The 23,038-nt window shown below is 35.9% G+C and overlaps 2 protein-coding genes across 2 annotated transcripts; one reads left to right on the top strand and one right to left on the bottom strand.

Annotated features, from left to right (window-relative positions):
• Positions 1 to 1,954: 1,954 nt before the first annotated feature.
• On the bottom strand, positions 1,955 to 6,453 carry LOC121807956 (amino acid transporter AVT1J-like). Its single transcript, XM_042208293.1, has 3 exons — positions 6,176 to 6,453; positions 2,624 to 3,222; positions 1,955 to 2,542 (listed from the first exon to the last, which is right to left on the bottom strand). Exons 1-3 carry the CDS (start codon positions 6,339 to 6,341, stop codon positions 2,021 to 2,023), a joined length of 1,287 nt encoding a protein of 428 aa, XP_042064227.1. The 5' UTR covers positions 6,342 to 6,453; the 3' UTR covers positions 1,955 to 2,020.
• An 11,732-nt stretch (positions 6,454 to 18,185) lies between these two features.
• LOC121808581 (uroporphyrinogen decarboxylase, chloroplastic) lies at positions 18,186 to 21,189 on the top strand. The gene is made up of 6 exons (XM_042209139.1): positions 18,186 to 18,450; positions 18,841 to 18,962; positions 19,522 to 19,632; positions 19,789 to 19,977; positions 20,324 to 20,449; positions 20,541 to 21,189. The coding sequence occupies exons 1-6, from the start codon at positions 18,351 to 18,353 to the stop codon at positions 21,054 to 21,056; spliced, it is 1,164 nt and encodes a 387-aa protein (XP_042065073.1). The 5' UTR covers positions 18,186 to 18,350; the 3' UTR covers positions 21,057 to 21,189.
• The last annotated feature ends 1,849 nt before the right edge of the window (positions 21,190 to 23,038 follow it).

The following is a 23,038-nucleotide window of genomic DNA, read 5'->3' as shown; positions in this document are numbered from 1 at the left end:
TAAAGAAATTATGATTGATATTGACATAATAAGACGTAATAAAGATTAAGGTAACAAAATAAATACACCGAAGAAGGAAAGCAAATTAGCACTTTACTTCATACTTCGGTCAATTCACAATTTGTCTTCACGGTAAATAACAAAAATATTGGAAAACCTTAGAGAATTGAAACTAGTCAATAGTCATTGTAACCATGATGTTGGAATTATTTAAATTCGACAGATTTCACGTATGACTAATAGTAGGATGTATAAAATTTATAATCAACTACAATGAACTTTCAACTATGAACATAAAAACTCTTTGTATATATACGAGGTCCTTGAATTTGGTGTATAATAATATTCATGATACATTTTTACTATTTGTGTTCATTTCGACTGAAAATACACCCTAATGCATAAAAGACATTTTTAAACTTACATTAAATTGAGGCAAAGTTGTCATTAATTATCTCTCTAATATTAAGTATGATTTTTTTCTTTTAATTTTGGTATCTGAAATGATACTTTCAACTTCAATTATAAAAAATACATCATGTTTGGTTGGGGGAAAGTAAAATTGGCAAGAAAAATAATTCATGGGAAAATGAATCCCGGGAACATGATTCCCAATAACTTTACTTTCCTGTATTTGGAAAATATCAAAATTTTAAATTTTATATTTGATTTAAACACCAAACTAAAAATATACTTATTATTATTTTATTTATAAAGAAGAAGAATAATAAAATTTTAATAAATTATTAATTCCAAAGGATAATAATTATATTATTATATTTATTATTACGATGAGTAGTTTAAATATGGATCATCCATCACAATATATAATAATACAATTATAATTATAGTTACATGGAGTATTATAATCATAAATGTTATAATGATTAATATTATTATTATTATTATTATAATATTTACGAATATTATAATTAAATCAATTTTATAATTTAAAATTTTACTACGATTTTATTGTTTAATTATTAATTTATAAAATAATAATTAGCATTTATTATTATATAATTTATATTATATAATTATTTGATTATTTAGTAAATTATTAATTATTATTTTAAAAACATTATAATTAATAATAATAATAATATATTGCATTAAATATGTAATAATCCTAAAACTGAGAAAAAGAATACCTAAGAAAAGTTAGAATTTAGAATTCTGGAAAGTTGTACTAACTTTCCTTGTTCTCGGGATTTTGATTACTTTCCCGGTTTGATTAAAAACGAAACAAACAAAGAAATTTAAAATTTAAGAAATCAGATTACTTTTCCAGACAGAATCCTGGCAACCAAACATGCCCCACATAACTTTATACAATGTTGTAAGTTACTTTCGTTTAGGTATGTTAGAAGTTCAAAGTATTTTTATTTTTATCATTACTATTGTTCTAATTATGTTTAATTAATCCTTATTACTATATCATAGTACTGTAATATTATTTGCTATTCTACAAATATTATTGTTATTACTCCTAGCTTGACTACAGGAAAAAAAAATTAGACTTAACATAAAATCAAGTCAATGAACCACACTAATTATTTGGCAACTAATTAAACGATCGATTGTGCTTCTCAAAATTTTGAGAGATTATTGTTAACAAGTTGAACATATGAATTATTAATATCATCTTAATGGTAACAAATAATGTTTGAGATTATGTACGTGTAAGAGGTGCTAGCACTACAAAAAAAGCTCATTTTCGAGCACTGATTTGCAAGCACATCGTGAGCTTGCAAATTATGACAGTTTTGCAAGTACAATTGCGAGCAAAATAAAAAATAACGACCACTTTTTATATAACCAATGGTTTGGGAGCAAATAGTATTTATATATTCACACAAGCTACATCAAACTAGAAAACTAAAGAAATTTAAGTATTAATTTCATCTTAATCACATGATATTCGTTATACTGCTAACCAAAAAAATCAACACAATTACAAGAATAAGGAATAATTATATCGATTATAGTGAATACACGATCTTCAGATCACAAAACATAATCAGGATGGAATCAATTGGTTCAAAATGTCCAACAAAGCTGTATAAGTACCAACTACAAGCACAACAACACCAACAACCACAATCCCACACAACACAATCAACTCACTCCCGATTCGGATATAAATCCCCGAGATCTTCATATAGCACAAGCAAGGCAGTATGATTGAAGCCGTGACACTTAGAAACGCCCCCACCAGTGACATCAGATACCCAAAGAAAGGCACAGCCAAGGCCATAAAGATCGTGCTTGCCACCAATGCGGTCCTAATCAATATGCTCCACCGCATGCTACGCCCCACCAAGAATCGCCTCTCGAGAGATTTCACAATTGGACGCGACATCAAAGCATATTTAGCCAACGGATTGACCAACGTAGTGTAGATGGCAACTTTGGAGCTGACCAGGTTAGTAGGGAGATTCAACGTCACTTGAGACTGCACCTCTGACCCGAACATCAGATACCCTAGGACAGCCATCGAAGCATAGCTCGTTGTGCAAACAAGAAAGCATACGAGCAAAACCTGCAACCATCATATATGTCAAGATCAATGACAAAACTACTACCGTTGTTGGAGCCAAAACTAATTGTTTCATCACATAACCTTGGAAAACTGCTTTTGGTTCCTCATGGAAGTGTACATCGTCGGGAAAACTGGATGTGCGCAATAGCAAAATGCATAAAGGCTAATCGCGGTAGGGATTCCTCTGCTCTGGAACAGAGTGACCTGCTCCTGAAATCCGATGCCATCAAAAACAGCACACCACAGAACAGAAGCGATGAGCATAAAGGAAGCGACTACTCCAGTGGCGGATATGTAAGATAGAACGACCATGTTGTCTAGCCACACAGTAGGTAGCACGATGAGTCCGATGATCAAAACGAACGCCTGCTTCCCGGTTACAAAATCCCCTACTCCAACAGCCGGAAATAAATTTTGTAGATTATCGCCTTCGAGGATAACAAAACCGGTTGCAACAAGATACAACTCCACGTTCGCTGTTACTGCTACGAACATCCTCCCATATGATCCGAATGCTCGCTCCCCTATATCGGGATAACTTTGGATGTTTGTGTCCAAGTCCATGCATCTTTTGATCAGTAAAGATGTGTAGAATGTGCAACCAGCAATGAGGAAGAGTAGTATCAAGCTAAGCCATCCGCCTGATGACAGGGCATAAGGAACTGATAGTATTCCTACGCCTGAAAAATTAAAATCATAAATAAATCAAATAAACATTTAGAATTACTAAATGGCAAGAAAAATTATCTCTAAAAATTGAAATTTAAAATTCAAAAAATAAACCACTCATCCCTAGACACGAAACAGCTCTCTACAACATAAAAATCTAGACTAAAGGCTCATTTTGGTCCTTAACGTACTGCAATTTTTTTATTTTGGTCCAAAACCTTATATTTTGAATTATTCGGTCCATCACAAATAAAAACGGGTCACATTTGGTCCATTTTGGATGGTTTTGTCAAAAAATTGACAGAAACCCTAAGGTGGAAACCAAATTCTCGCAATATGTTGACGTGGTAGACGCCGATGTAGGTGGAATCGACGAGATTCCCCAAATAAACAGCTAGGGTTTGGTTTGTGGAGAGTAGAGAGGAGTACCTCGTGACGTCCTTCTTCACTGTCCAGATAATGCCGGCGGCGGATGGCTAGGCGGTGCAGCTGCGGAGGCCTTCGGCTCCGCCGATCCAGACGCCACAGATGCGGTCGAATTGCATGCCCTTGCACGTCGCCGTCCACCCGAGGACGATTTTGGCGGAGCTTGGGGAGGGGCAGTGCGGCGGCGGTGTGTAGGCGGCGAGGACCGGTGGCTAGCCGTAGGTGAAGGAGAAATCGTGCTGGAGAAGGAGGTAGGAGCATGGTACAGTGGCAGGGAGCTGGATTGGTTTGGTGAGGGAGGAGGAGGACCACAGGTGATGATATGGCGGAGCTTGGCGGCGGAGATGCTGGAGGGGGAATTTCCGTCAAATTTTTGACGGAATCGTCCAAAATGGAACAAATGTGACTCGTTTTTATTTGTGAGGGACCGAATAATTCAAAAGATAATGTTTTAGACCAAAATAAAAAAAACCCAATATGTTAAGGACCAAAATGAGACTTTAGTAAAAAATCTATTATTAAGATAAAAAAATTTTAACAAAAGCCGGAAGAAGGACCACGTATTATGGAACCAGACTGATGGAATATAGTCAGGAGTAGTAACAATTTCTGATGAATAGTAACGACAACACATTCCACGTGTATAATGGTGATGCGACTACACCCATACTCTATTTTGATTTTTGTCCTATTTAATGATTGATTGTCTAAATGCATATAAGCATTGCCATAACCTTCACGGACATAGTGATAATGATCAATTACGTATATACTACTACCATTTATGCTTTATTTCTAATCAGATGGTAAAGAAGCAAAACACAATTTGTAAATGAATTTGGATGCACTAGATATAGAATGTTAGGTATGACAAAGCACATCCATATCAATCCTACTTAAATTGATAAATAAAAAGGTTGGAGATAAGAATGTCAGTTTTTTCTATTGCACACTTTCGAAATTAAAGGACAAACGGCTGCCAAACTAATATTTTATGAATATTGAATATTCTACAAACTTAAAACGTAAAATAGCATCTATAAAATGGAGAATGGAGAACAATATTAATTTACTGATTAATTAATGGAATTAGTTAGACATGATAAAACTTATCATTGCTAACTTTCAATACTTATGGGTTGTTAACGTGACAATTGAAACTAAAATAATATATTATAACTATCCCACATCGATATTCACATAGACTTGAAATTACTATATAATTCTAATGGGTCACTCCTCCTATCACCAATTGGTTTTAGGATGAAACCCATGAATTTCTATCATGGTATCAGAGTGGGTCACTGATTGTGGGTCAAATTTAACTGATTCATCAATATATCTGGACTGAAACCGAAAAAAATGACTGACCCATCAGTATATCTGGGCTTAAAATTTGGGTCAGTGGTCCAACCGATCAGAAAAATATCTGGCCTTAAAATTAGGGTCAGTTGTCCAACCGATCAGAAAAAAATTGGACAAGTAGTCCAATCGATCAGAAAAAAAGTCCAACCCCTCCAAGGTTCACATTGAAGGGTTTGAGGGAGGGTGTTTGGCAATTGAAACTAAAATAATATGTTGGCAATTGAAACTAAAATAATATATTACAACTATCTCACATCGGCATTCACATAGACTTGAAACCACTATATAATTCTAATGAGCCACTTCTCCTATCACCAATTAGTTTTATGATGGAACCCTTAGATTTCTATCAGTTAAGTTTCAATATCATAAATATTTATAAATCAACGAACTAATATTGAGTCATGAAATGATATTTTTTATAATACCATCTGTTATTAAAGAATACTACTATGATTTTCAGTTCTCATTTTAATGTCAGTCTTGAGAATAAGACCTGTATAATTTAACATACTTCTAAATCCAAACTATGTTCGTCCAAAACCACCTTATAGGATAAAAGTGGAAATCAATACTACTCCTATGTAACACCATATGTGGACAATAGAAAAGAAAAGATAAACACAAACAAGTACTCCATCCGTTCGTCATTAGACTATTTCCAAGGGACACTAAAACCTAAAATCAGATAGATAATTAGCTTCAATAATAGTACTCTAAAACCATTCCTATTTTTAGTTTTTGGGAAAAAAATATACTTATCTTTAGATTTATTTAAACTAAACCCAAACCAATTTTTCGAATTTCGTGAGTAAAGAAAAATATAATATAAAGAATATTCTTTTAAGTTTAAATTTAGTGTAAATGATTGGAATAAATTATTTTTAAGTTTAAATTTAGTGTAAATGATTGGAATAAAATTATATTTAATTTGACATTACACTAAATGAGTTTGAATTTAGTGTAAATGGTGGAAGATATTTTTATGAGTCTTATTCAAGTTCGGCACTAGTTTTAAGAATTATAAAAAAATGGATGGAAAAAGATAGTGGAAACTGGAAAGTGAATCGGACCTATCATTAATAGTAAAGGTGAATTAGGACTCATTATGACGGACGAACTAAAATAATCAACTGGGACTCTTAATGGCGGGCGGGGGGAGTAGTAAAAAACCTGACAGAGCATTGACGCCGTTGAAACAGGTTTTGAAGAATGATGTTGAGCCCGAAACAGAGTTGTGGTGGCGGAGTTGGTGTTGGTGAGCTGACTCATAGTCATCCTCTCCTTTATCCGCCAACAACGGTATTCCGATCGAATCGCCGTCTGCCGGAGCCTTCATCGATGAGATTTACACTCCAAATTTTGTATTGTTGTAATGTTATGTAAGAATAGATATGTATTGCAAATGCATTTATAGAGAGACAAAGGAGAGGGAACAAGTCGTGTTAGAGGGAAATTAGAGGAAGTAGAATGTAAGAGTAGATTTTGGGCTTCAGGCTTATAAATAAATATGGCCCAAGTATTAAAATTGGTTATGTTTGTTATGGTCCAATTCAGTTTTTAATTAATTCATTAATAATGTTATTAACACAAATTCTTAACGCTATTATTTACTATGGTCTGACTTTTAGAACTAAAATAATCGGAATATAAGAAGATGGTAAAAATTAAGTGGAAAATCTCATTAATAAAACTATTGAAGTATTCTGAAGTAGATAAATAATCTGACTATACAACTCCATTAATTCTCACTAATCTCAAGAAAAAAGTGAAAATTGTCGAAAAGCAAGAATATTACGCATCCCTAATCACCAAAATCAAATATCACAGCAAAATCAACAATAATGAAGGTTAGACTCTCCCTATTGAATACCATAACTAGAGGGTCACCTACCTACTCAATATACATGCAAGTAATTTATAAATTAATTGCAACATGTGGAAAGCAGATTGACCCTAAACTGTGAGACACTCTGTCCCTCCAACAAAAAAAAGGAGCCTTGACAGGTGGCACTTTTCAATTGGTCAGTTATTTAAATATTTTTTTCTACTTTTCTTTTATTTTCAGTTTCTTTATTTTCTTTTTTTCTTTTTTTGATTTATTATTATTTTTCTTTTTCTATAACCTGTCAATAGTATAACTAATTAGTTAATACACATATAAATTTATTTTTTATTAAATTAAAATATAAAATAATTTGTATAATCTTTATATATTTTTTTATATAAGTGAAGTAATTATAAATTAAATGTTTATTAAGAATATGTGAAAAAGAAAACAAATATTCATTAAGGTGTGGTTGGGATCACGTATGACAGCAAATACTCATAAGTTGGGGGTTGTACACGTGGAAGAGAGAAATGAATATTTGAAAAAGTTGATTAAGGTTAGGTTGAGTGGGCGTTACTGACGAGGATAGTCTTACGCAGCGGTGGAGGGAGGCAAACTAGCCAAGGGCTTAGGAGTCGCAGACCTAGGGAGGTAGAAAGACAAGAAGAAGAACCAGTTTTAGAAATTAGGCGGTAGCGCAAGGCATCGGTGGAGCAGAGGTGGGAGAGAAAGTGAGGTGACAAGGTTAGTCGCAGTGGTTGGGCCGAGATGAAATGTCGTGAGATTAGGGTGAAAGTAATACTACCGAGACAGGCCATGACCAATGAGACACGGGCCGACGAGCCGACTGACAAAGCTGTCCAACCAACCGAATAACAGACTATTCGTCGAGAGATATGAAGTCGGGGTGTAGATAAGGCAACCGAACGATACCTAAGTTGTGAAATCCATATCTCTGTAATTCCATTCTTCGCGTGATTTATATTATTTGTTTAGTTTATTAACTTATTTGTGTCTACTTTCATTAATTTCAAATCAAATTTCTTGTGTCTCTAGATTATCGTTTATGATGCTTAATATATGATGGTCAGTTGCAATCTTATTCCATGTGTTCGATACCATATGTTTGTCTTTAGCTATGCTATTTCTGCCTTATATACTTACAAGTAGTTGTAGTGCTAATAAATTTTGCATCAGCAAAGGTGTCCTCTATCTCACCACCGTTCAGAATCAAGATCATTGGCATGGGCTAGTTTTAGTCAAGAAACAATCGTTCCATTTAATTTTATTTGGGGTTGTTGAATACTTGTTTGAGCTTTCGCATTTTTCGTAGCTTAAGTGTTCTACATGAGCTGGACTCTGATAGGTTAGTGTTATTTTGGATGTTTGGATGTTGTTTTTATTTGGAGGAGAAAGGTTTCATGCATGTTTGGTGTTAAGAATCGAACACAATCGATAAAGCAATTAGAAACAGAAATCTAAAGCATGACGAAGAATTACGTGGTTCGGTCAATGTGATCTACATCCACGGACAACAAAACGAATAATTTATTCACCTCCGAACTATCAAGAACATACAACACTATCAATCAAACTCTATCTCTCTCTCTAAATGAATGGAAGCAATAACCGTAAGATGCTAACCAAGAACCAAGACGAGCTAAGACGTTTTTTGAGCGAACTGACTACTGTGTGTATGTGTGTGTTGATTCTTATATGTGAATCGATTCAACTGAATTGAAAGGGGGGACTCAAGAGTGTAACAAACTCCCAACTGTAACTCTTGATCTTCATAATTTCCAACAGCTAGTGTAAGCTAACCTACTCCAACAGTCATGAACAACTCGGTGCAAGTCCGCAGCTGATCCGCTACTTCTCAACTCCACCTCTTCCCATGTTCCCTCAGCTCCTTAATCACATTCACACTCCACAAATCTCCACCTTGAATGTGAGATATAAGACTGCTTAGTTGTCAACACCTGCCCTTGCTCATTTATCCACCACATTAACCAACTCCAAACAATACTTGAATTTGGTAGTTGGTAATGGCTTTGTCAACATATCTGCAAGATTGTGATATGTGCTAATCTTTACTACTTTGATCTCTCCCTTGTCAATCTTATCTCTGATAAAATGCATCTGCACGTCGATGTGCTTACTCCTTTCATGAAATACTTGGTCCTTTGCAAGGCACAAAGCTCCACTGCTATCATAATTGATATCCACACTTTTCTGTATTATCCCAAAATCTGCCAGAATGCCTTTTAGCCATTTGCCTTCCTTCACTGCCTCAGTGAGTGAAATATATTCAGCATCCGTAGTTGATAATGCTACCACTGACTGCAGACTTGATTTCCAAGAGATAGCTGATCCATAAAGTGTAAATACATATCCCGATTGTGACTTTCTGTTGTCAAGGTTGGAAGCATAATCAGAGTCGCAATATCCAACCATAAAATTTGTTGTTGTGTCTGCAACTCCTCCATACACAATCCCAACACCTTGAGAAGCTTTTGCGTACCTCAATATCTACTTGACTACCTGCCAGTGACTCTTCCCCGGGTCACTCATGTACCTACTCACGACTCTCATAGCTTGAGCAAGGTCTGATCTGGTACACACCATAGTGTACATTAGACTGCCTACGATATTTGAGTATGGAATCTGGTCCATCTCATTCCTCTCAAAATCAGTCTTCTGGGTCTGACCGGCTGAGAGTTTGAATTGCTGGCTCAATGGTGTTGAAACTCCTTTGGAGTCTGCCATCTGGTATTTCTTCAGCATTCTTCCTATGTAGTCACTTTGCACCAGCCATAATCTTTTGCTTTGCCTATCCCTTATGATATCAATGCCCAAGATCGTCTTTGCACAGCCCAAATCCTTCATTTCAAAGACTGAACTGAGCTACGCTTTATGCTCTGGATTTCCTCAATCTATAGTCCAGCTATTAGCATGTCATCTACATACAACAACAACCATGCTACAGTTGTTCCATTTCTATACTTGATATACACACATCCATCAAACTCAGATTTCTTGAAACCATCTTGTGCATTTCTTGAACAAAGGTCATATACCACTGCCTACTGGATTGCTTGAGACCATACAAACTCCTCTTGAGGAGGCATACCTTATCTTCATCACCAGGTGCAATAAATCCCTCTGGTTGCATCATATAAATCGTCTCTTCAAGGCCTCCATGAAGAAAAACTGTCTTCACATCCATTTGGTGCAATTCTCAGTTCTTTTGTGCAGTGATAGCCATGAGAATCCTTATAGAACTATGCTTGATGACTGGGGAAAACACTTCATTGAAATCAACTCCTTCCTTTTGTGAATATCCCTTGGCAACTAACCTTGCTTTGTATCTTAACTTCTCAGTTACAGTGACTTCAAAATGAGGGCGTTGACGAAGATGGAAACTGGGAAACTGAGAAATTCACAGGCCGCAATGGTTTTGGTTTATGGCGAATCAAAATGAGGGTGATTCTGGTGCAATAGGGTTTGGCGGAGGCGCTCAAACCAGAGACGAAGGTAGAAGCCCTAGCTGATTCAGATGGGAAATCTGCGATCAAGAAACAGGAGATGCTCGAGCGCGCTCATAGCGAGATCACTCTTTGTTTGGGAAATAAAGTCTTGAGGGAAGTGGCCAAGGAGAAAACCGCAGCCGATGTATGGTCCAAGCTTGAGAGCCTGTACATGACTAGATCCTTGGCCAATAGGCTATTCATAAAGCAGAGGCTCTATTCCTACAAGATCCTTGATGAGAAAGGAATTGAGTAGCAGCTAGAGGAATTCAACAAGGCAGTGGATGATCTTGAGAATATAGATGTCAGCCTTGATGATGAAGATAAGGTCATCCTACTCGTCAATGCTCTGCCAAAGTCGTTCAATCATCTCAGAGATACAATGTTGTATGGCAGAGAAAAGATGATTACTCTTGAAGAAGTTCAATCGGTATTAAGGGCAAAGCAACTCCAAAAGTCCAGCACAAAGGCAGTTGATTCCACAACAGAAGCTCTCAATGATTTTGGAAAACACTTCATTGAAATCAACTCCTTCCTTCTGTGAATACTTGTTGGCAACTAACCTTGCTTTATATCTTAACTTCTCAGTTCCAGTGACTTCAAACTTTCTTTTGTGAATACTTGTTGTCATAATATTGTTATGTTTTACATTTAATGAATGTTTATTGCATATTTAAATGTATAAGCAACGTAACAAAGTCTACGTCTTTGTTTTAGTAGATCGGTTGTGGGCGTCGTCTACTTTAAGGTAACATGATCAGTTCTGAACAAAGAAAAATAAGAATTTCACAACCTAGATAGGCCTAAACTACCTATCGTGAAAGGTTGCAATGTCAATCCGCATATTTCTAAGCCTTACTGAAATAAGATGAGATTGGTGTGGTATAGCACTGAATTGGATCTAACAGCAAGACGAGTCTTTATGCTATCTACTGAAAGACAAGGTCTTGATAATTAATTTCTTAATCAATGTACGTTAGCATTGAGTATACGATATTGATTATGCACTACTTTTTTTTAAATTAACTCCTATACGAAGGAGGAAATTACAAATAAACTCCTATACTATAGAAAGGAGGAAATTACAAATGATGTCAAGAGGGCTCGAACTCGACACCTCATACAATAATGTCTAAGCTCTTTGCTGCTAGGACAAAGGCTCTGGACTGATTATGCACTACTTTGACTTACCAAAAGGTGCGGGTTTTTCGCAACCCAAGAATCCTGGTATATTGGGTAGTGGTGATTGATATCTAGCGGTGCTAGGATCGCTATTATATTGAATCGTGCGCGAGGTGAGTCTCGTTTGATAACGTCCACAAGAGGTACTCGAAACAAGGTTTTATTATTCGGAACCTAGCTAGTTGGAGTTTGATTACTCTGTGAATAATAAATAAGTGTTTCTTGCTAAGTCCACTCTTGGAGTTAATAATATGTTAATTAATTAAGTTCATAGCAGACATTAATTAATTAATGGACGTTTCTATCTTAAGCACGGGAAATGAATGACAAACAAATGGAAATCCGGAATATTTGTAATTTCGGATTTGGATGGGGAGTGCAATATTACTTCTGTAGTGGCTGCTCGTAATATTCCAATATAAGCTTATATTAAATTGTGAGTTCAATTTAATTAGTAAAAAACTAATTGGGGAAGGCCATATATAAATTCTTCGATAGATCCCTGTCTGGACCCAATATGTGACTTAATATAAATAGGAGAATAAAGGAGACAGAAAACACACTTATTTTTCATCAAAAATTTTGTCCCCCTCTCCTTGCACAAGAGGGACGATTTTCAGCTCCCTCCGTCAGCAGTTTTCTTCTTCTTTATTCAAGTCCTAGTACTCTGGTGAGATCAGCCCACACTGATATCAGCGTACAGTCTGGGAACCAGTCAGAAGTTCCGTAGTTTAGTACTCAAGATCTTCACGTGGAGAAGGCGCTAGCCAACTTCGTTTCTTTGAAGAATCAACAAGGTAAATTGGCTAACTCCGTAGTAAGCATGTTTTAGTTTCAATTACGCTAAAGCATGATTAAATTCAAGTTATGAACATGATACATGTGAGAATTACGCGAATAGATTATGTCTAAATAATATGCTAAATAGATCAGAATTATTATGTGATCAATTTCAGGCACGCTTCCGCTGCCAACCCCTTCAATTGGTATCAGAGCCAGTCTTTGGCTCTAATTATTTGGATTTAAATTTCGCGAAATTCATGTATGCATATGTTATTTGATTGCGAAGCATGTTCTTAGTGTTTTTGTTTATTTTATATGCATGTTGAACTCAAGAACTATCGAATCAAAGAACTTGAATTTTTCGATCGTACGAGATGTGCGATCCGTCGGCGCTTGCGCTGAGACGGATCGCACCACGCACGATTGAGAAAAGGGCGTCGAATTGAGTGGGAGCAGAGGAATTCACGATCACGGGGCGACGCGCAGATGAGCGTGGGCTCTTGCGCGCCGCAGACCGAGACCGCGAACCCTAGGCGGTTCTCTCCCGGAAACCTCAACGGGCGGCGACTGGCGAGGCATGGCGGTTCGTCCAAGAATTGTTGAGACACCGCGAGCCGCCAGGCCGGAACCCTAGGCGGAGGATACCCCAACGTCGACCCAGCAACGGGGAGGATGGTCGCGCCAGACGTGGCTGCTATGCCGGAGCAGTGAGAGCGGCGGTCCCGTTGGAGCCAAGACGACGGGGAAGGGGGGTGGAAGGCTGGCGGCGGTCGTGCGCTGACGCGAGCTGCTGGTCTGAGATCGCCGCGATGCGTGGCCGAGGACAGCAGCGTCGCGAGCGCGGGCTGCCGGCCGAGACTTGCAGTGGCTGTCTCGTTGGCTTTTCCGACGAAGAACTCCTCGGATATTCGTCGTTCATCATCCGTGCAAACCTCGTGCGATGAGATATCGATGATGGATTATTTTAATGCTTATTTAATTCCTTAATTAAAAGATATCATTAAAGTATTATTATTTAATGGAAATAAAATATTTTGGAAAGATTTCCCTAGAATTTAGGAATATTTAAATTATTGACTATATCTATGGAAATAAATAATATTATTTTGATTTCTAGATGATATAGAAAAGAATAATTTAATAGTTTCCTAATTATTATATATCTAGAATCCTAATAAGGATAGATATGTAGGGATACATTAAATAATCTGATTTTTCTTCCTAATCTTTAACATGAAAATAATTTGAATTTAATTTTTCATGTCTAATTAAGATTTAAATAATTAGTTTATTTTAGAAATATCTTATAGTAGACATGAATAAGAATTAAATTCTAGAATAATTAATTTCCTAAAGTAAGATACTAAAAGATAATAAAAGATTTAATTATCCAGTCAATTAAATGCCAACATAATTTAATTAAGCCCTTTTCTGCCTTAAGGCTAAGGATAATTAAAGAAAAACCATAACCAAAATATCTTAAGCGATAATTATGAACTTAAAGTTTGTATATGGTCTCCATCGATTGGTTTGCAATTTATGAAGTTGATTTCTAATATTATCGCCAACCATTATATGGGGACAATATTCCTAAGAAATAGTAAGTTCATGAGGGCGGACTTCTCAAATATAAATAGTACTCCCTCTATCCCATTAGAAATGAAACGTTTTCCTTTTCGGTCTGTCCCATTAAAAATGGAAACAATACTCTCTCTACTTTTTCTTCTCTCTTACTTTACTCTCTCTTCATTAACTCACAAAACAACACTACATAAAATCCCGTGGCGAAAAGCAAATGTTGCATATTTAATGGGACGGAGGGAGTATGAACTAGAATGTGGTTTCTAATATTATCGCCACCTATTATGTGGAGATAATAATCCTAAGAAACTACGAGATTCAGGAGTTCACACAGAATTTATGAGATAGTTTGATTTTATTAGCAGCGCATGAACATTGTTATGGGAGTGTGTTGTAGAAATGAGATTCTGTAATGCTAAATCTGGTGGTCTTGCTTAGGCAACATTAGGCGGCCATGCCATTATGTGATCTCTGGACTATTCGTCGGTTTTGTGACCAGCAAAATGCTAAAATTTTAATGTGTATTGACCTCTTATGGGGGGTACAAAATTTTAATTTTACAGTTGTAAGATTTTGAAAAGTTTTATGGTTAATCTACTCAAATTTCTTACATAAGTTTATGACAAATAGTAAATCTTCAGTTTTGCAGTGCAAACTAAATCGTCAAAATGTCATTCAATCCTCTTTCTGCAATTCTTAAAGAAAACAAACTCGATGGCAAAAATTACATAGAATGGAAACAAAATTTGGACATCATTCTCACAGCTGAAGAGTACAAGTTTGTACTCACTACTCCACAGCCTCCAGTGCCGGCGGTGAATGCCGCGGCAGGAGTTAGAGATGCCCATAAACGATGGCATAAGGCGAATGAGATGGCTAAGTGCTATATGTTGGCTTCTATGTCTTCAGTGCTCAAGCATCAGCATTCTACCATGGCGACTGCCGCCGAGATTATGCAAAATCTCACAAATCTTTTTGGTACTCAGAATCGAGCGGCTAAGTCTCGAGCCTTTCGGAGTATCATGACGAAGACAATGAAGGAAGACACGTTTGTGCGGGACCATGTCCTCGAGATGATGAGCCACCTCAACCAAATTAAGGTTTTGGGAGGGACGATCGATCCCGAGTCCCAAGTGACTATTATCCTTCAGAGTCTTCCCCCTAGCTTCCAGCAGTTCAAGCTCAACTTCGAGATGAACAAAAGGAATTACACCTTGGCAGAGTTGTTGATTGAACTTCAGTCGGCGGAGGACCTTATGGTTCAAGCTAAGGTAGCTATACTAAGTTTGGCACCTCATTCATCTGGCTCTAAGCCTGGCGTAGGAAAGAAGAAGGCATCGAACCCTGTTGCGGCTAAGAATGCTAAGACAGATAACACACTTATTTTTCATCAAAATTTTCGTCCCCCTCTCCTTGCACAAGAAGGACGATTTTTCAACTTCCTCCGTGCGCAGTTTCCGTCTTCTTTATTCAAGTCCTAGTACTCTGGTGAGATCAACCCACACTAATATCAGCTTACAGTCCGGGAACCAGTCAGAAGTTCTGTGGTTTAGTACTCAAGATCTTCACGTGGAGAAGACGTTAGCCAACTTTGATTCTTTGGAGAATCAACGAGGTAAATTGGCTAACTCCGTAGTAAGCATGTTTTAGGTTTCAATTACGCTAAAGCATGATTAAATTCAAGTTATGAACATGATACATGTGAGAATTACGCGAATAGATTTTGTCTAAATAATCTACTAAATAGATCAGAATTATTATGTGATCAATTTCATGCACACTTCCGCTGCCAACCCCTTCAATTATCTTCATCAGAGTTTGAAACCTTGTTCTGCTTCTGCTCAGTGAAAGACATTTTATCCTCAAGGAATTTCACATCTCTACTGATCACCAGTTTGCGATTTCCTGGTTCTATTGACCATAATCTGTATCCTTTCACTCCAGGCTGGTAACCTAACATAATGCACCTTAAAGCCCTTGGCTCTAATTTGTTCTGTCTTATGTGAGCAAAAGCAGCACATCCAAAACTTCTTAGGTGAGTGTAGCTTCCATTTCTACCAAACCATCTGTAATCTGGAGTGTCAAATTCAATGGTTGTGGATGGGCATTTATTGACTAGAATTGCAGTGGTAGTTACTGCTTCCCCCCATATTTTTTTAGGAACTCCTAAGCTTAGCATCATGCATCTAACTCTTTCCATGAGTGTCCTATTCATTCTTTCTGTTGTGCCATTTTGCTGGGATTATTGGGCACGGTTCTATGCCTTTTAATACCCTTATCAGCACAATATTTCTGAAACTCCGAGGATAAAAATTCCAGACCATTGTCTGTTCTTAAACATTTCAGAGACTTTCCCTTTTCTGACTCCACTTCAGCACACCAAACCTTGAATTTCTCAAAAGCTTGTGACTTTTCTTTCAAGATTTGGTTTTAGTGGTTTATTTCCATTCACGAACTTGTGTTGATTTTAGTTTAGATCCCGTATTTTAATCCTAGTTCTTAGTTTCAAATCTGATTGCAAAATGGAATTCGAGTTCAAAGGTTTTCGTTGCTATTTCGATTTATTGCATATTTAAGTGAGATTCGTTATATCTAGGAGTTTACTTGTGATTTAGGCAACAATGATTTGTTTTATGCTGTTTTAAACCACTTTTAATGTTCATACCATGTAGGATAAAAAGTCACGTTGAAAACCACGTTGATTTAATTGTGTCAAGTATGATAAAAAAAACCTCGTAAGTTAGTCAAATATAGTAATAGACATGTTCTAGGAAATACCAAACAAAATGCAAAGTTTGTGATATTATATACTAATTTTAAACTTTGTAGAAAATACTGGCAAAGTTTATGGTTTTAGGGACCAATTTCCCTAATTATTATACAAAAATTATATTAGTCTAACAATATACAGATCATATTGATTTGTAGATATAAAAATTATAGTATTATTCATTAATTGTCTACTTTATCATTATTATACAAATTATACGGTATTAATTATTATTTTATTGCACATTTAAAGAATGTATTGAAAAAAATAGCAACTTACCTACATTTAAATCCAATTATTTGGACATGCCCACATTCTATCAATGTGCAAATTATGAGCAACATGCAACATTCACATTTAACTAAACTATTCTAGTTAATGTTACTATTATTTTCTATAAATTTGTTTTAGAGAAAGAATAATGCAAAACAAATAAAGAAAATGAGAAGATAAAAGAAAGTTTTGTATCCCATATTGGAAAATGAAGAATGAATGTTATAAACATGTACTTCAACATATTTTATCCTCATTGAAATCGAAGTACTCCTATAAAACATTTAAGAATGTCTTTATAAAAGTGAAACAACCAAAATGGTCTTTTACAATTCATAGGCCCAACAAATAAGTATAGTTATTTTGAAATTCTAGTAGTATTAATTTATTTATAATAATTGATTATTAAATATAAAATCAACTTTTATAAATAAAAATATTTTTTTTACAATCTTAATTTAAAGCGTCGGTTCCAAATATTCATAGGCCCAACAAATAAGTATAGTTATTTTGGTTCGACGGAATCTTGAACAGTAACCGGCTCGGATAAACCGGGAAACTAGCCACTATTCTTAACTGGTGCCACGATTTTGGTTCTGGTTCATGAACCGATGGTTCCAAACGAGCAGTTAGCCACTGGTTCAAATTCGGTTTGTGAACCTTTAGTGATAGGGTAGACAACTTGTTAATGAATTTGATTTTAGATAATTACTCTCCATCCACCAAATGTTACACACATTAAACTCGATAAGGGATTTAAAAAATGTGAAAAAAATAGTAGAATGTGGGTTACACTTGTATGCTCTCTCTTTCCACCCTAAGTGACACATTTTTCTTTTTAGAATGTCATACCCTAAATGGCACATTTCTTAAAATAGAACATTACTCTCTCTATTTTTTTTTTCTCACTCTTACTCTATTCCCTCTCTACTTAATTCACAAAATAAGAATATAAAATCTTGTACTAAAAAAAATTCTATTTTAGGTTGCATAGAATAAGTATATTAATTTTATATAATGAATTAGTGGAATCAAAACTGATAAAAAAAGTAAAGTGACTAATATATGTGTACCGAGTGAAAAATCACAAATATGAACTATATTTGGTGGGGAGGAGTAAATATTTTTGAGAATTTCTTAGATATGCAAATTTTTTAGATGAAAATAATTTTTTATCTTTGAGATGGTATGATGGAGTGGACTGTGGACCCATTGAACGACGCTGATTGAAACGCAATTAGATTTCCAGATAGCGCTCCCTTATCTTTTCTTCTATCTCCAATCCAATCCCATGTTTCTGTTAACCCATCCATCTTCTTCCTCTTTCGTTTTCAGTGACTCGCTCACATTGAGATAAATTTTCCCATTTCAATTTTTTTGTAGCGATCTTCCTAAAGAAAGATGGCTTGCCTTTACAGCAGCTCAGTTTCATCGATTTCCACTAAATTGAATTTCCCCTCTCTTTCTAATCACAAACCCAAGTTCGTTTGCTCTGTTGGAGGTAATCCCTTTTCCCCATCTCATGTTTTTTTTAAAAAAATTAATTTTGGGAAGTTGTGATGTTTCTTGCACGACAACCGTTTACTTTTTTTTCTCTCCCTCAAAATGTGGAAATTTGATGAATCTGATGTTATACTCCTACCTAGTTTGATAAAGATTTAATCTTGATGATGGGCTCCTTACTATTTTTATGCTTTTGCATTTTGAAGGACAATTCTGTTGTTTCTGTTGCACTGCAATTTCTTGGGTTGTTGGGCATCATTCTTATCGAATTGTAGGGGAACCGCTTGCATTGTGTTCTTGATCATGAGCTTCGTTGCTTGTTACCGGTGGATGTTTTTCAAAATAGCAAGCTCTTACCCTTTTCTGGGTTTATATGCTGTGTTTGTAGGTGCTGTTGCTGAGCCAAAAGCTGTAAATGCCACCGAGCCATTGTTGCTTAATGCTGCACGGGGGAAGGAAGTGGAGAGGCCACCTGTTTGGCTTATGAGACAAGCAGGGAGGTACATGAAGGCAGGTTTATAAGGCAGATGCAACTCTTTTTATTTATCACCACCTTTCTTAAGAAGGCGGCTATTGTTTTGGTTGCGAATTGTTTCTCAATTTGAGTAGTGTCTAGGGAACATGTAGTTTCGTATTTGAAAAGAACTTTTGGGCTGCTGTTGTGGTTTGACTAGAGTTATGTGAGAGTAAGAACTCCTTAGGTTCTAAAGCAGAATGACACATTGTAGTAAGCATGTGAATATGCTTCCCCCTTCTCGGATATGGTTGATAGTTTGTTTAATACCTGCATATAACAAGTGTAGCTGCTGAATTCTTAGTAGTATTCTCGATTATCATATTCTCTGGGATTGATTGACAATTAGATTTCGATATGCAAATGTTGAAGAGCTAACTCCTTTTGTTACATATTGTTGAAAATATCAATACTAGTTCGTATTTATGACAAATCGGTTTGTCATAGTTGGTTGTTTTATAAGCAGGCAATCTTCTTTCATTTTGATTATGTGATTGTTTTGAGTAGTCTTTATATGTTATGCTGAAATGGCAAATGTTTGATTGGTTTTGATAGAGTTACCAACTCCTCTGTGAGAAGCATCCGCATTTCCGTGAAAGATCAGAAAATGTGGATCTTGTGGTGGAAATCTCTCTTCAGCCATGGAAAGTTTTCAAACCTGATGGGGTGAGATGTCTTTCTCATTAAACTAATGTTAAACTGTCGGTATTACTAATCATTGATTTTTTTTTGAAATTGAAACAAACCTCGTCTCTTGATGTGTCTCGTTTTAAACACGGAAATCACTATATCAATTCGTGTAATCTTTTTTATGTACTACAGGTGATCTTATTCTCTGATATTCTTACACCTTTGACTGGTATGAATATACCATTTGACATAGTGAAAGGCAAGGGTCCCATCATATTCGATCCGATACGCAACGCTGCTGATGTTGAGAAAGTGATTGAATTCGCTCCTGATGAGTCAGTTCCATATGTTGGAGAAGCTTTGACTATCTTGCGCAAGGAGGTCTGACCATTCCCAACCTTGATTCATTGTTCATATTGTGTAGCACGTTGTAGAGCAAAATATGAGTTGATGCTTGGTTTCGATTAAAGACTCTTGTATATACATTGTATGTGCATTTTCCACGAATCAGTTAGAAGTTGTGTTTGTCAACATTCGGGAATAATTGTCTGAACATATGCACTGGTAGGTTTCTTCTCTTGTTCATGACTTTTCGCTCTCATCAGATATGTAGTTTCTCCTCTCAATATTTGGCCATTATTTACGTTTCCGTTGCACATTTCCTTACCTTGAGCACTAAGAACAGTTTCATGCCCTTGTTTCATCAACACATTTGCATCATTGTTAGGTGAACAATGAAGCAGCAGTGCTCGGTTTTGTTGGGGCACCGTTCACCCTGGCTTCGTATGTTGTTGAAGGAGGTTCCTCAAAGCACTTCTCGAAGATAAAGAGACTGGCTTTCTCGGAGCCAAAGGTAAAAGTTTCGATATCCCCATATCTATTAGTCTTAATGAAGCCCGCGAATCTTTTCGTTTTCCATCTCATAATCTTGAATGCTTGTTTAGGTCCTTCATGCTTTACTTCAAAAGTTCGCGACGTCCATGGCCAAGTACATCCAGTACCAAGCTGACAAGGGTGCACAAGCCGTTCAGATCTTTGACTCGTGGGCGACGGAACTCAGCCCCGTTGATTTTGAGGAGTTCAGCCTCCCATACCTGAAGCAGATCGTGGATACGGTGAAGCACACCCACCCGAACCTCCCGCTGATCCTGTACGCGAGCGGCTCAGGTGGCTTGATCGAGAGGCTGCCCCTCACGGGCATGGACGTTATCAGCTTGGACTGGACTGTCGACATGGCTGAAGGAAGGAGGCGCCTGGGCCCCGACGTGGCAGTGCAGGGCAACGTGGATCCGGGCGTCCTTTTCGGGTCGAAAGAGTTCATCACTGAGAGGATAAATGACACAGTTAGGAAAGCTGGGAAAGGGAAACATATATTGAATCTTGGACATGGGATTGTAGTTGGTACACCTGAAGAAAATGTGGCTCATTTCTTTGAGGTTGCTAAAGGCCTTAGATATTAGGAAATCTTCGCTGTTTTTTTTGTAGGGTTAATCCTTTGATTGGTGTATTAGATGTAGCTTCAAGATAAAAATATTTAATTTGAATATGTAATTGTTGGATTATGCGACTTAATATATATTTTATTATTATTATAAGTAAAAAGCTACTGCTATGGGTGGGTTGGTACGATATACCGTACTAAGAACGTCATATCGTATACCGTACCGAATACTGCGGTATGACAAAATATCATATTGTTACCATACCGAAATTTCAGTATATCGCAACCGAGAATTCGGTATGGTTAATTTTTGATACCGTTATTGCGGTATACTGCACTTTTACGGTATATCGTAATACCATTATGCAAAAAAATCTATTTTATATGCCATACGCAAAAAATTTGAAAGTAAGATTTTCGGAGATTTTTTCTTTTAAATTCTACTTTAGATATAAATATATTAAATATAATATTTCAATATATACTGATTTTTTGGTATGCATTAAGGATTCAGTATACTGAATCTACGATATATACCGAATATTCGGTATACCATGGTATACTGCGGTATGAGAAAATTGATACCGTTACCATATCAAAAGATTTCGGTAGAGTATTGTATCGTACCGAAAATTGTAATATACCGAAAAACTGATATTTTTGGTGTGGTAAATGGGGTATTTTGATATTTTTTCCCACCCCTACTGTCAGCTAATATATTTTGAGAATTACATGCAGCATAAGTCTATGTGTAAAAGGTAGATCCTATTTTGGACCATTCATTCATCCACCAAGAATAATAGGCTCATAAGGATGATGACCTAACTTTGGGGGGTGTTTTTAAATTATTTACCTGTGAAGGTTTAATAATGTAAAGTTAATTGAATTTCAATGCACAATTCCTTGTTCATAGTTGAGTTGATTATACAGTGAAAAAATAATGTGTATATATGTTGAAATTATTGGAAGTTTGAGCATTCACTTTCTTACATATAATAAATGTTATAAACGGAACATTCATTATTTACATTCATCACCTAAAATTGGTCCCCCAATTCCCACCACATTTGATTGATTATTTTCTTGCTTTTGGTTCTTTTCTCCTTGTTTGCTGCTCTCCTCTTAACTTGTGCCCATAATCTATCTTTCTGCATTTATTTAAATCTAAGTACTTGTTTATTTATTTTGTGTTTGGTCCTTTTCTCAATAGTACCCACCACCCTTTATGTAATGAAACTTCCACATATGTAGAGTGGGAGATGGTTTTAGATCCTCCTTAAATGTGCATTTCACAAGTATAAGATAGTGTTCCATCAAAAGTAGTAGTACTAGGCTTTATACTAAACCATTTATATTTGCAACAAAACATTGGTTACAAAATTGTAACTTTTGAAACATTGAGATGTTTTAAATATTTTCTTCAACATTGAGACATTGATTTTGGGACTGTCCAAAAGCAAAAACATGAGTTATTGAGGACTCAAATAAAAAGGTGAATAATATCTTCCAATATGGATATTTGGGACGTTTACACCGGCCAAAAATTGGATGCATGCATATATTTCAAATATTATTCTAGAACTATAAATCATTCATATGTAACATTTCAATGAATCTCAATCAAACTCGATTTCCGCACATAATCAAGTTCTTTCGAAAATGTAGGGTAATCACATCATACATATTTCATCAATGTTTTAAATTGATACAAAATATTTTAGTTTATACTCTAAATTATACAAAAAGTTTTATTAGTATTTCAAGTTAATAAATTGTCATACAAAAAGTTAATACAATAAACAAGAAGAAATGTTTTAACTAGAAATACATTGAAACTTTTTGTGCTATAATTTATGTAAACTTAAAACTCTTTTTATTAGTTTGAAACATTAATTAATGAAAATTTTATATGTATGATGTAATTACTCTGAAAATATAACCACAGGAGTAGTATTTTTTTTTCCATTCTTATGTTTGGCTACGAGCTGACCCAAATTTTAT

Source organism: Salvia splendens, chromosome 6 (genome assembly GCF_004379255.2).
Source record: "Salvia splendens isolate huo1 chromosome 6, SspV2, whole genome shotgun sequence".
Lineage (NCBI taxonomy): Eukaryota > Viridiplantae > Streptophyta > Magnoliopsida > Lamiales > Lamiaceae > Salvia > Salvia splendens.
This window is presented reverse-complemented; position numbering and strand designations above follow the sequence as displayed.